The sequence below is a fragment of the Balaenoptera ricei genome, chromosome 14 (genome assembly GCF_028023285.1).
Source record: "Balaenoptera ricei isolate mBalRic1 chromosome 14, mBalRic1.hap2, whole genome shotgun sequence".
Taxonomy (NCBI): domain Eukaryota; kingdom Metazoa; phylum Chordata; class Mammalia; order Artiodactyla; family Balaenopteridae; genus Balaenoptera; species Balaenoptera ricei.
In genome coordinates, this window is record NC_082652.1 from 5778221 (window position 1) to 5792705 (window position 14485).

The window sequence follows — 14485 nt, forward strand, 5'->3', positions numbered from 1 at the left end:
CACCAGCCAAAGGCCAGCCTGGCCAGGAGGCCTTTCTAGGGAGCGCAGTCTCAGGCCTGCTGGCTGAGCATCTTGCTAACCCTGCGTGTTAGAACTTGTGTTTAAGGCTGTACACATGTTACCTTGTTTACTTGTCAGCGATCCCATGGTCGTTAGGTACCATTATTTTCTCCATTTGTAGAGGAGGAGAACTGAAGAACAGAGAGGTTAGGTGACTTACCTAAGGTCGCTCAGCTAGTGAGTAGCAGATTAAGGTTTTGAACCTACGAAGTTTGGGCTATGAGTCTGCCCTCTGTGGCACTCAGTCCTCCATTCAATCCTCTATCCACCCAGTTGAACGTCATCAGGCGTTTGCTCTGGGCCTGGCCCCGGTCTGGACTCAGGATCAGACGTGAAGGCACCCGGTCAGTCCGTTGGGTGGACAGGACAGAAGCTCAGAAAATGCAGCCCAAAGCCTTGCAGCTGCCCCCCTCAGAGATACGCATGTTTTGGCAGTGAAGTCATTTTCTCCCACCGAGCTGGTTGGCAAAGACTGTGTGATAACGCCCAGGACTTAGGAGCGTGTGTGGAAACAGATACTGTCGTTAGGCACGGAACTGGTATGAGCTGTTGGAAGGTAGTGATTTTCAATATAAATTGCACGTGCCTTTGACCTCAGAAATTTTATAGGTAGGAATTTGTCCTCTTGACAGAATAATACATGTGGGCAAAGATGTTTGTTCTCAAGGATATTTATTTCAGCAACGTTTTCAGAGCAAACATCTAGAAACAACCTAAGGGTGTGTTATGTGGAGTTATGTTGTGATAATCTACTGCGGGCGGGCAGTGGGCTAGTATACAGCCAGCAAAAGGAGGCAGGGCCGCAGGGGGCGTCATGGAACAGTCTCTTAGTTCTATCTAACCGGGGAAAAGCAAGGGGCAGAACACATGCGTGAGGCCCCTACTTATAATATTTCTAAAGGAGAAATACTTGCACGCACACACCCACTTACGCACAAGCGCTTTTACGTGCCTAGACCAGGGTGGGCTTCTTCTGTAAGAGGCCAGATAGATATTTTAGGCTTGGATGTCTAGATGTTCTCTGTTGCAGCTGTTCAACTCTGCCAGTATAACACAAAAGCAGCCCAAGACAAAAACATAAATGAGTGGGTGTGGCTATATTCCAATGGAACTGTTTCATGGATACGGAAATGTGAGTTTCATATAATTTTCATGTTTTTCAGAGTAGTCTTCTTTTGTTTTCCGTTCAACCATTTGAAAATGTAAAAAAACATTCTTAGCTCCCGGACTGTACAAAAGCAGGCCGTGGGCTGGCTTTGGCCCACGGGCCATAGTTTGCTGCCTTCTGGTGTAGATTCTCTCTGCAGGAATACTCAAGAACCCAGAGCAATGGGTTGCCTTGGGGGAGAAGAATAGGAAGAGGAGGGTCAGGGGTTGGAGAGGGACTTTTATTTTGTATCCTTTTATGATTTTTAAAAGCCATCTATTTATTACCTTTAAAAAATCATAATGTTAAGGAGACCCTTGTGAGTTCCCATGGAATCAGACTTCTGTGTTTTAGGAAATGCTGGCTCTGTTCCCTTTTCTACAGGTGGAGATTAGCTTTTGGATGAGGTGCCTTTAAAAAATAAACCAAGTGCCAAGACAGTATCTCCAGAGGAAAGCAAAAATTAGAAAATAAATTCACCTAAATTCTAAGCACCCAAATATTGGGTAGAACAGGTGCTTGGGGTCTTGGAGTTTGGGAGGGAGTTTGCTAAGGAAGTGGAGTAGAGTCCCCATGAAGATTCTTTTGGTTACAAGGTCATAGTAAAAGCTTATGCCATACTAAATTGGCATAAGCAAAAAGGACATATGTGGGCTCTTGTTACTGAAAGGGCAGGAGTTGGTCTGGTTTCAGATGTGGCTTGATCCAGAGTGCAAACAAGGTTGCCCGGATCTGTGATGGTTCCATGCTCTGGCCGACCTGCCCCTCAGGGTGGCTACAGCCTTGCACACCCCACGTTCAAGCACAGCCACAGGCACTTCCCCTCTCTACCCCACAGTCCCAGCCGACTGGCTCCTTGTGGCTTGTTGGCTCTGATTGGGCTACATACACATAGAGAGGAACGTTTCTTTCTTACTGTTTTTTTTAAAAATATTTATTTATTTGGCTGCACTGGGTCTTGGTTGCGGCACGTGGGATCTTTCGTTGCAGCGCGCAGGCTTCTCTCTAGTTGTGGTGTGTGGGCTTCAGAGTGCATAGGCTTAGTTGCCCTGCGGCATGTGGGATCTTAGTTCCCCAACCAGGGATCGAACCCGCGTCCCCTGCATTGGAAGGCGGATTCTTAACCACTGGACCACCAGGGAAGTCCCAAGAGGAACGTTTCTGATTGGCCAGGCCTAAGCCACATGCCTGCCTGTGGGGCTAGGGGTGGAGTTAACTCGGCCTGAACTCAAGAGCACAGGTGGTCCTATTCCTGAAGGATCAGGGAATGGTTCCGGATGACCCAGATGCCCTGCATGTCCACTGCAGGGACCCTTCTAGGCCTGAACGTTTCTCTAGATGGGCTGTGCCTTGAAGCCTGGCTTGAAGTTCAGGGAGGACAGACCAGCTGTGTCTGGCCTCTAACCCGTGGTGTCCCCTGGCTCTGCAGAGTGCAGCAATGATGATGGAGAATGGGCCCATGAGCCTGAAGCTGATCATGACCTTGGCGTTCAGCACCCTTGGTGAACGTGCCTTCATGAACCGCACTGTCAGCGAGATCATGTGGGGCTATGAGGACCCCCTCATCCACCTCATCAATAAGTACTTCCCAAACATGTTCCCCTTCAAGGGCAAGTTCGGGTTATTTGCTGAGGTAAGTGTAACCCAGTGGGAAGTTCAGGACCTCTGTCTTGTCCTCCACTGACACAGCCTGGGAACCGGTTACCAGCTCGCTTTTGGAGCTGGCTGGGGGCCCAGGAGCTGTGGGTTGTAAATTACAGAAAATCTAACTCAAACTGGCTTAAGCAAAATAGAGAATTCATTGGCTTATATAATTGAAAACTCTAGGGGTGGTTTCAGGTGCAGCTTGATCCAGGCTCAAATGATGTGACTGGTGCTGAAAGAAAGGGGAATGGCTGCTGGGGAGGCGGGTCACAAATGTCAACTATAGCATCGCTCTGAGTTGCCTGCTTTTTCTTAATCTTGATCCCTGGTAACCTAGTAGGGTCAGTGGTTGGGATCCTGAGTCATGATCTGATGTAGAGTCAGATCCCTGACCTTGGCTCCCTCAACCACAAATTGTAACCAGCCCTCTGAGTTGCTCCAGCCTCAACCTCCTTTTGGGGCTCCACTGATCTGGTGTTGGGGCAGTGGGAGGGAGAAATCGTGATTCTGTTCTGGGCACATGATAGCTGCTCAGTACATTTTTGACTAGGATGACAGGTTCTGGGTGTGTGGGTAAGTTGGCAAGTTTAAGGTAAGTGACATGATTCTTGTCAAAGCAAACTGTAAACTTGTAAACAAATGAAAGTTATTACCAATTGAGTAACATGTTAAAACTTATTTTTGAGTATGTATAGTGGGAATCCCAAAATAACAGTCCAGCAGTGACTGTTCAGTGTTCCTGTGGTGGTTTCACACTCTTCAGCAATCTAGAATTCTTCTACTACTCTGCTTTGTCCTCCTGAGGGTATGGTTTCCATACTCAAGATTACCACATGGCCCAAGATGGCTGCTAGAGCACCAGCTATCACATCCACATTCTAGGCAGCAGCAGGAAGGATGAAGTGGTGGGGGTTTTAGGGGCAGTCAGGGGAGTTGAGGACAAAACAGCATGTCCCAGCTGTTTCCCTCTTCAGGAGGGAGAAAACCAATTTCCACTTGCTTTCCATTGCCCAGAACTTAGTCATGTGGCTACACTTAGCTGCAAGGCAAGCTGGAAAATGTTACCTTTTAGCTAGTGTGTTGATGCCCTGAGTGAGGTTTGGGTTTTGTTATGAAGGAGAAAGGGGAGAATGGGCTTTGGGTAGTAACTAGCAGTCTCTGATACACTTTGTCTATTATAATTATTGTGTTAGTATCCTTTTGGGTGAACATTTATTAATAATAATAACAATAATAATAAAGCATTTTGAGTTCTTATTATTTCTCAGACACTGTGCTCAGCAGTTTTTACACATTAGCTCTTTTAATATTCTCAATACCTCTTCATAGTGGCTCCTGTTACTGCCCCTTATATTGGCTAAAGTTTGGGCTCATGAAGCTCCGAATGGACAGGTGACAGAACACACAGATATTAGGAAGCCAGAGCAGCCTTTGAACTTGGGCCCTGTTGGCCTAACCAGTCAGTAATCGATGTAGCTATTTGGCCACTAAACAACCCCTATTGAGTTCCTAATGGGTGCTACACCTTACATTGTATGGCATCCTCGGAGGTAAAAGGGTGCTTTCTAGATTTTACCCAGCAGTCACTCATTTCTTTGTACGCTTTGCATGTTTTTGCTCTGAATTAGAAATCTTTTTCTAAGAAATACCCTCAGAGTGCCAAAGCCTGTGCTTCCTGTCTAGAAAGTACTTGATAAACATCATGTCCTGTGTGCCTGTATGCTTCAGGATACGCCAGGTTTAGCAGCCCCCAAATCTCAGTGGCTTAAAACAACAAAAGTTTATCTCTTGCCCGTATGCTGTGTCCAGTGCGGGTGGCCAGGGGGCCTCTGCTCTTCGTTGTCACTCAGGGACCCAGGCTGAGGGAGGCTCCAGCTGGACACACACTTCCCTGGTTTCTGTAGCAGCGACAGAAATTTGCATGCACTGGATCTTAAAGCTCCCACCTGGAAGTGACAAACCACTTCTCTCCTCATTGATCGTTTTCACTGATCAAAGAGGTCACGTGGCCATGCTTTATTTTCATTTGGGGGGAGTAATGGGGTGACCCTACCATTCACCTAGGAGGAGAACCAGACTCTCCTAGAGTCTGGGAGGGAAGGTGGGACTCTTTCTAGGACGGATGCTGTCATCAGGGGAGGGTCCCTGCTAGAAAGCCCCCAAGTCCTCCTCCTCTTGACCCCCAGGTGCTGGGGATGCAACGGTGAACAGCATAACGAGGCCCCTGCCCTCCGGGTGAGGAGGGAGCAGCCTGTAACTAAGCGGGCTGGCTTGTGTACTGGTCCCCGGGTCCTTTGCCTCCATCCTGGGGCTTAAAGGTGTCATTCTCTGCCGTTGTCTGCAGCTCAACAACTCCGATTCCGGGCTCTTCACCGTGTTCACGGGGGTCAAAAACTTCAGCAGGATCCATCTCGTGGACAAGTGGAACGGGGTCAGCAAGGTGAGGGCGAGAGGCGCCGGCCGTCCTGTACAGGGGCCGGGTAGGGATGGCAGGGGCTGCCAGGGCCGGCCACCCCGTGCACCTTCTTCCTCTTAAAACAGGGGCTTGGGATTGACATGTCCACACTGCTATATATAAAATAGATAACCAACAGGGACCTACTGTATAGCACAGGAAACGCTGCTCAGTATTCTGTAATAACCTAAATGGGAAAGGAGTTTGAAAAAGAATAGATACACGTATATGCATAACGGAATCACTTTGCTGTACACCTGAAACTAACACAACATTGTTAATCAACTAGGCTCCAATTAAGAAAAGAAAACAAAACAAAAACAGGAGGGGGTTGCATCCGCAGGGGAGGTGCTCTCAGAGTTGGGGATTTTACCTGTGTTTAAGGCTCAGCTAGGACTTCCCTGGCGGTCCAGTGGTTAAGACTCCGGGCTTCCACCGCAGGGGGCGCGGGTTCAATCCCTGGTCGGGGAAGTTCCGCATGCCGCAAGGAGCGGCTAAAAACAAAAACAAAAACGGACCTCCCCCCACCCAAAACCTAGCTCTTTGTTCCGGGTGTGTGTGTGGGGCATAGACACTGATTATTTACGTGTATGCTAGGAACAGAACTGTTTCTTTGATGCTTCACTTACAAGAATGCTTCAAAAATATTACACTGATGATATAACCATCCATTGCAGTAAAAGATTATTGAGTAGAAAAAAAAATTATGCTAGAAACACAGGAAGACATTCGCCTGAAAAAATAAAATAATAGATATAAATTGCACTTTGTACGACTTCACACACCCAGCCCCACTCCCACCTGAGTCACAGAGGAAACCCAGAGTTATCAGCGTTGGGTATATTCTTCCTGTCTATTTGTATCGATTTGCATGTGCGTTTTTTTTTTTTTTTTTTTTCCCTCTTGGAGCAGAATGAAATCATCCTATGTGCATTGTTTTGCAACTTGCTTTTTTTACCTGGTGGCCTTTTGTTATCATGCACGAGAATGATTGTGCGGTGGTGGTGTTCACACCTTCCAAACGCTCATCTGCGTGATGGTGGCAAAGACCTGAGGGGGGAGGACAGGTTATTCCCCATCAGTGCCCAGAGTGGCAGGGTTACCATTTGCAACCAATAATAACCATTCCGAATGGGAGCTACTGAAATTCTCTTTGGCTTGCTTTTTCAATATAAAAATGTACAGGGACTTCCCTGGAGGGCCGGTGGTTAGGACTCTGTGCTTCCACTGCAGGGGGCCTGGGTTCGATCCCTGGTTGGGGAACTAAGATCCCACATGCGGCCAAAAAAAAAAAAAAAAAAAATATATATATATATATATATATATATATATATATATATACACACATATATATATATATAAATGTACTCATGCTTAAAAACCTTCTCCTAGGACAGAGGGGTAGAATGTGAGAAGTCTGTTCTTTTTTCTGTCCAGGTCTCACTCCCCAGAGGCAACTACTGTTTTGAGATCTGGTAGCCACCATTATTATTTTAAATGTTTTATTTACTGGGCTACCTTCTAACTTGATCTGTTTTCAGGAAGTGTCCTTCCCTCTGAGAGGTGAGGAGGTCAGTGTCCCCTGCTCACTGTGGTCCTTGGAGATGTGAGTGACAGGTCCATTTTACAGATGAAGTAACTGAGTCCCCAACAGAGTTGCACATTGAGGGATCCATGGTTAGGGAGTGGGGAGCTGCAGTCGACAGTGTCTCTGGCTATCTGTCTACACAGCCTGCTCACCTTGCACCAGGCTGTCTCTCCGAGGGGACAGGCTGCTGTCAATTGGGTGGTGACATCCCCCAGGGCACATGGCCCGTGAAGTCACAGCTCCAAGTCAGGCAGGAAATGCCCAAGAGCATTTCTTTAAGAGGCCTTGCGTCCCCACAGGTCAACTTCTGGCATTCCGATCAGTGCAACATGATTAATGGGACTTCCGGGCAGATGTGGGCACCATTTATGACTCCTGAATCCTCGCTGGAATTCTACAGCCCCGAGGCCTGCCGGTAATTACCCTGACCTGGGACATTCCGGGCCTCCTGGGAAATCTGCTTTGTGGCTGCTCAGAGCCGAATCAAGTGGCTTTTGGCGTGAACTTGCAAAGCGCTTGGCTCTCTGTGTGTCCACCGGCCCTTGGCGCCATCTTGAGTTCTCTTTGGTTGCACCATGAAGAGCCAAACGCCAATTGCTGGTGCTTTTGCAAGGCCCAGAGAGAGGCTGCTGGCGGTTGTTGGAGCTCGGTCGTGGTGGGCAGGAAATGGGCAGGATTGCAGGGGACCGTGCAATAAGGCAAGCGATGGGCTCCCTGTGCTGTTTGCCTGGCTGCCCTAATTTCCCGTCGGATGCTGTGACATCTGGGTGCCTTTCCTGCAGCCCCTTCCGTCTCCAGAGTAGCAGCCTCGGAGGTCAGCTTGCGGCTGAACAATTGCAGTGGCCCCGGCCGAGGGGTGAGAAGAGACAGTGGCTCCTAGAGCTCTTCTCTGGGTGCTGCCCTGTCCTCGGCTTCTCTGTTCAGGCCACTCTGGGAAAACGCTTTGCTTGGGATCTCACTGATGTGAGCTCCGACCCACCTGCCTCCCCAGCAAAGCTTGATGGAGCCCTGTCTGTGCGAGACACTGGGGTCCCTGCAGAGACAAGATGGGCCCCGTCTCTGTTCCCTGGGAGTCATGTCCTGGCGGGGGACTCAGGCCCACGCACCCCAGGGGAGTGTCAGAGAGCGGAGGTGCTTTTGCTCTGCGTGTGTTCACTTCTTAAAGTTAGGAATTTCAACCTAGAGGAAAGTTGCGAGAATGTGCAACTTTCTCCGCATGGCCTTCCCCAATTTCCCAGTTGTTTCTCTTTGGCCCCTTCTGCTTTATCCTCATCCCACACTTCTCTCTTTCTCTCTCTCTCCTTCTGTATATTTTTCCTGGACCCTTTGAGAGTACATTGGACGCCTAAATACTTCAGTGGGTGTTTTCTAAAAACGACATTTTCTTACATAACCACATCATGTCACCAATATGAGGAAATTTAGCATTGACGTGATACTATTGTCTAGGCCAGCACTCTCCAATAAAAATATAATTCAAGTCCCATCTGCAGTTTAAAACTTTCTAGTGGCCGCATTAAAGAGAAGTAGCGAGAAATAGGTGAAATTAATTGTAATGATGTTTTGTTGGACCCAGGAGATCCAGAATGGTATCATTTCACAATGTGTAAACAAATGTAAAATATTGAAGAGCGGTTTTCCATTGTTTGGGGGTATCAAGTCGCAGAAATGTGGAGTGCATTTGACACGCAGAGCTGCATCCTAACTTGGACTGGCCCTGTTTCAAGGGCTCTAAGGCCACGTGTGCTGAGCGGCCCCCGTGGACAGCACGGGCGGAGTGGTTCTGATCCACAGCCCATGTTCGAGGTTAGAAGTGCCTTTGAGAAATACGGCAGGGTGAGCGAAAGGAGAGGGAATAGGGTGTCGGTCACGTGGCTGCTGCCTACGGAGCTGACAGCCGAACCGCGACCTGAGTGAGGAACTGAGGTCTGACGTGGGGATGAGAGGAACATTCCAGGCACCAGGAGCAGCAGATACAAAGGCCCTGGGGCAGGATGGAGCATGTGGGAGGAATACCACCTGTGGGGTGCAGCACAGGTGGGCAGGGGCCGGACCCTCTACAAGCTCGTGGGCCATGGTGAGGACATTAGATCTTATTCTAGATTAGACTGGAAGCAATTGCAGTTCTAAGTGGAGTCGCGATATCTTCTGTCCTTGTTTTAAAGCTCCGTCTGCTTGCGGAGAATGGATTGGCGTAGGCGGGGGAGGCAGGGAGACCCATAAGGGAGGTCACTGCAATTCGCCAGGCGAGAGACGGCGGCTGCTGGGACCCGGGGCGGGGTGGGGGGGTGGCCGTGCCCGTGGGGCGTGGCTCAACTCGGGCCACCCACTTCCAGCCACCGCCTTCTGGGGTGCCATCCTCCATCGTTTGTCCCCGCAGGTCCATGAAGCTCATCTACAAGGAGCAGGGGGTGTTCGAAGGCATCCCCACCTTTCGCTTCGTGGCTCCCAACACCTTATTTGCCAACGGGTCCGTCTACCCACCCAATGAGGGCTTCTGCCCGTGCCGGGAGTCCGGAATTCAGAATGTCAGCACCTGCAGGTTCAGTATGTGTCATTCCCCATGGGAGGGCGGGAGGGTGTGGCCCGTGATGAGGGGCTTGTCTGTCTGTTTACTTCATGGCCTCTGTACTCTTGATAATCCCATTAGGCTGGAGATAAAGAGGGCAGCAGAAAGATAACTTGAAAAAAAAAATACGCTTTGGGTATATCGGTTGCTGTCGTAATAAATTCCCACAAACCTGGTGGCCTAGAACAGCACAAGTTAATGATCTTAAGCAGTCCCGTAGTTCAGGAGTCTGACACAGGCCTCTCCAGGCTAAGATCCTGGTGTCAGCAGGCTGCGTTCCTTTCTGGAGATTGATGGGGAGACCCCGTTTTCTTGCCTTTCCCAGCTTCTAGAGGCCCCTAGAATTCCTCGCTCAGGGTTCCCTCCCTCTGTCTTCAAAACCGGCAACATCACAAGTCTTTGATCCCACTCCTGTGGTCACATCTCTTTTCTGAAGCTCTTCTGCTTCCCTTGTCCAGTTTTAAGCGCCCTGGAGACTATATCAGGCCCACCTGGATAATCTAGGCCACTGCTCCCTATTTTTAGCTGATTAGCAGCCTTCGTTCCTCCTGCGACCTAATTCCCTTTGTCGTGTAACCTAACTTATTCACAGGTCCCGGGGATGAGGATGCGGACATCTTTGGGAAGGTCATCGTTCTGCCTCCCAGGTCATGATAGGTGGCTTGAGAGGGAGGCTTCGTGGGGAGGACCTTCCACCCCACCTGGGGAGGGAAGGAAGCTGGCAGCAGCCCAACGGTTCTGTGAAATCTTGTTCCGCAGTGTGCAGCTGTGGGCTTGGATGTGGCCCCTGGCGCTGGCACACTGTCCTCTGACATCGTCAGTGTTTTCCAGCTGTGTGCCAGTCCCCGAGACGCCCCGCCTCACATGCTCAATTTGGACACTTGGATGTCAGCTCAATTTCCCTCTCCCAACCCTCATCCAGGTCACCAGCGAGCCCCGTGCGCCCTGCCTCCAAATTAACTCCTGCATCCTTGCTTTCTTCCATTGCCCCGCCGCCTCGTGGTCCAGGCCCCTTTAGTTGGCCCTCCTCTTGCATTGTGGCCGCCCTGTGTACCATCCGTTTCCCAGACTGTCCAGTGCGGTCACCGCTGGCCTCGTGTGGTTATTTAAATTGAAATCGGGGACTGCCCTGGCGGGCCAGTGGTTAAGACTCTGTGCTTCCACCGCAGGGGGCACGGGTTCGATCCCTGGTCGGGGAACTAAGATTCTGCATGCTGCACAGTGCGCCCCCCCCCCCCAAAAAAGATAAATTGAAATTGGTTTGAATGAAAGCAAATTAAAAAGGCAGTGCGTTCCTTGCACTGGCCACATTTCAGATGATCCCCACCCACACGTGCCTAGTGACTGCCCTGTGGGACGGACAGTGAAAAAAGAGAACATTTTCATCATCGTAGAAAGTTCTGTTGGACATCGTTCCCGCGAGCAGCCCAGGGGACCTTTCAAAAACTCGGATTGCCACCCAATCCTTTGCTGGAAATGTCTACTAGCGCCCCGTGCGTGTAGAGCAAAATCCCTACAGAGGCCCCAGTGCTGTCAGGATCTGGCCTCTGCCAGTCTCTCTAATGTCATTTCTTTCCGTACTTTCCCCACTGATATTCTTCAGCCCCGCCACCTTCTCCCTGTTTCTAGGATGTATCTCGTTTGGTCCCGCCTCAGGGCCTTTGCATCAGCTGTTCTCCAGGCTGCTGTAGATCTGTGTGAATCATTCCCTTACCCGCTCCTGGTCTGTTCAAATGCCACCTCCTCAGGGAGGCCTGCTCTCTGATTTCCCATCCGAAAGTTGCTCCTCTTCCCCACCTCCCGGCTGCTCTCTGTCATTTCACCCTTGATTGTCTTCCTGGTTCTCATCACTCCCTGAAATCACTGAGTGTGTCTTTTATTTTACTTATCGTCTGTCTCCTGTATTGGATTGTAAATACTGTATGCAGGGCTCTGTCCTTAGCTTCTAGAATTGGGCCCGGTATGGAGTGGGTGCTTACACAGTGTGGGAACACATGGATGTGTGGGTGTATCTTGCACTGAGGGAAGTGAGACTCAAGGCTAGGGTGTGACACCCTAGCTGGTAGGACAAGAAGCTACTCCTTATCTTTCGAGGTCTTGACTTCTGGGGCCTGTTGGGTTGGAACCACATTTCCGGCTGGAGATGGGAATTTGGGAGGGGTAGTTTGCTGCAGGTTTGGGAGGAAGGACTGCCATCAGGTTGGACGGTTTCCCCAAGTTCAAGCAGAATGAGGTGCTCCGTGGGTGAAGGGTTTGGAGCTGGGGCCTGGAAGTGCCCACCTCTGTCGTGGCCTCTTCTGGCCCACCTGCCATTGTTCCCTGTTTGCTTAATTCTTTCTTCACTGGTGTTTACGGGAATTTCTGCTTGTAGGTGAGCTGGCAGTGCAGAGACCTGGTAGGCTGTGTGCTACACAGTTGCCGTGGCAAGTGGCAGGTGCTACACCAACCTGATTAGGCCTAAGAGGGCACTTCTTGGTTTACCTTTGCATTAGGCATAGCTCTAGAGCTCAGCTGTTGTCCGAAGCTGCCTTTCGCCATGTGCCAGCTCAGTTTTCCTCCAGACTGGTTTGTTGCCAGGCAGGCTCTCCCTTCCAGCCTCCAGGCTCACCTCCTCCCAGCTCTGGGTCCTGCAGAAAGAGGACAACTGGCTCCTCTTCACTCCAGCAAAAGTTCCAGAGTATGCTCTGATTGGGCTGGCTTGCATCACATGACCAGCTGTGAACCAGTAAGTGGCCAAGGGTGGCCTATGCTGATTGGCCAGGCTGTGTCACATGCTCAGCCCCTGGCTCCAGTGGGTGGGGCCAGCACCCACATGACAGGAGGCTGAAAATAGGGGAGGGGCTTTATTGGGGTGTAGGTTCCAGGAGAAAGCGTGGGTGCTGGACAGGCAGAAACTACATATCCATCCACTGCCAAGGGCTAGGGATGAAAATTGCACTGCCTCATCTTAGCACATGTGCCAAAAGAACTTCAAAAGTGCAAGGGAATTATGTATGTGTTATGCAAATAAAAATTTTTCTTTTACGTTGAAAGAGACGTATATACAGAGAGATGCCCAACTGACACGTGCACTTTGAAATTCCACCAAGTGATGGAGAAAGAGGACAGGAGTGACCCTCCCAGTGACTGGCCTAGCTTCTGGCAGCACAGCTTTGCTTGCCTTTGGTGTTTATGTGAGCGGAATCATAAAGCATGTGTTCCTTTTTCTCTATTTCTGTCCTCTTTCACCCATTTTCGCATTGGTGAGGTCCATCCCTGTTGTTGTGGGTGCCCTCTTCCTTGCTGTATAGTATTCCACGGTGGGACCACACCTCCATTTCCTTAGCTCTTTTGCTGTTCACGGGCATCTGACGAGGTTCTGCCTGTTGACCATTACCCTAGTGCTGCTAAGAGCATTCTCATACATGTCTTTGGGTGCACCTGTGTCTGTATTTCTGTGGCATTTTATCTGAAGATAAGAAATACCCACACATTTCCCTTTCTGGGCCTTGAGAAGTTCTTGGACCCAGAGAACTCTTTCTCCTCCAACCTCTGTGCTGTGTAGGGTCCTTGCTCAGTGGAGGCCCTTAATCTGTGGTGATCCTGGGCAATTATTAGGTCTGGTTAGATGTGCCATAAAGCTATAAATTAATTATCACTTATTACTTGGGTGTTGTCTCTCAGTCTGTTTGGAAATAAAATAGAAAGAAACACGTACATGCATGCACGCTATTAAAAAACCAAGCAAGCTGAAGCAAGGGAAGGTGATGGCAAATTGGTCCAGCCCATGTCAGGCTCCCCCTAACCCCACCACCCCCCGGCCTTGGAGGCATGATGGGGCTTGTTTGAGATTCTCCGCCTTCAAGGGCCTGGCTCGGTGACTGCTTCCCTTACCGAGGGAGGGTGGGGGGTCCTTGTGTTTGCTCTGTTGGCCTCCTTTCACAGTGGAGATGGGAGAATGGGAAACAGGGTTTTCCAAATTGTGAAACATTGTCCCTGGTGGTGCCCAAGACTTCAAAGGTCCCAAGAGGTAGCTTTAAATAACATCGACTTACCTGGTGAGAGACGTCTTCTGCTTTCCATTCTCTCTCTGTCCTTCTGATCACCTCCAGAAGAAAGTACCTTTCTAACACTCGTCTGTCTTTCTTTTTGACAGAGAAAGAGCAAGCCTCAGGGTCCAAGCCTCATGTAGGTCTCTGGTTAGAATCTACAACATTCATTCGTTCACGTTGTATTTATTCCTATATTTATTTTCTAATTCTGGCAAGTGTTTGCCAGTTATGCCTCAGATAGCAAGCTCCTCCTTTAAAATACAGCTGTTTATGTAAAGCAATGGCAGTTGCTTCAGAGAAGCCCATTATGTAACAGGGCAGGGGGTATCTGGATATGGCAACACATCAAAGAGGTACTAGGATGAATAAATTAATGTTGAGAAGCATTAAGGCAATGAGTGTAAAAGGACTCTGGGAAAAATGAAGTCAGACAGCAGTTAAATCCCAGCTTTTATTCCAAACCAGTGCTTGGCTTTGCTAAGAAAAGCAGAAAGAATCTAGACATTTGAGGTTGCCAGACACACATAAACAGGAATGCGGGTCACCTGGCTGGCAGCAGATGGGCTGCTGGTTTTAGGGAAGAAAAAACCTTGTGAGTTTTGTGTGTTTTTTTCTTTCTTTTTTTTGTATCGAGGTGAAGTTCACGTAATCCGCAATTAGCCATTTTAAGGTGCACAATTCAGTGACATTTAATACATTCAAAACGTTGTGCAGCCACCACCACAATCTAGTTCCAAAACCTTCTCATCAACCCAAAAGGAGACCCCATACCCATTTACACTCACTCCCCGTCTCTCTGCCCCGGCCCCTGGCACCACCAGTCTGCGTTCTGTCTCTATGATGTGCCCGTTCTTGATCCTCGTCAGTTTTTGAGAGAGGCTTATTCTTTTCCTCATTGACCCATTGTCCATCAGGCCTGTTGTATGTTGTCCTGAGCACACGAGGATGCATTGCTGTTTGCCTTGCTTGGTCAGTTGATGGAGAGGTTCAG

General features: G+C 49.5%; 1 protein-coding gene across 4 annotated transcripts in view; it reads left to right on the forward strand.

The window, feature by feature from the left end:
• Positions 1-14485, forward strand: part of SCARB1 (scavenger receptor class B member 1) — an 89589-nt gene that overhangs the window by 57096 nt on the left and 18008 nt on the right. For all 4 annotated transcript variants that reach the window (XM_059894170.1, XM_059894169.1, XM_059894168.1 and 1 more), the window contains exons 4-7: positions 2637-2840; positions 5196-5291; positions 7194-7309; positions 9275-9441. In XM_059894170.1, coding sequence (XP_059750153.1) covers positions 2637-2840; positions 5196-5291; positions 7194-7309; positions 9275-9441 — 583 coding nt within the window. The remainder of the gene's footprint in view (positions 1-2636; positions 2841-5195; positions 5292-7193; positions 7310-9274; positions 9442-14485) is intronic.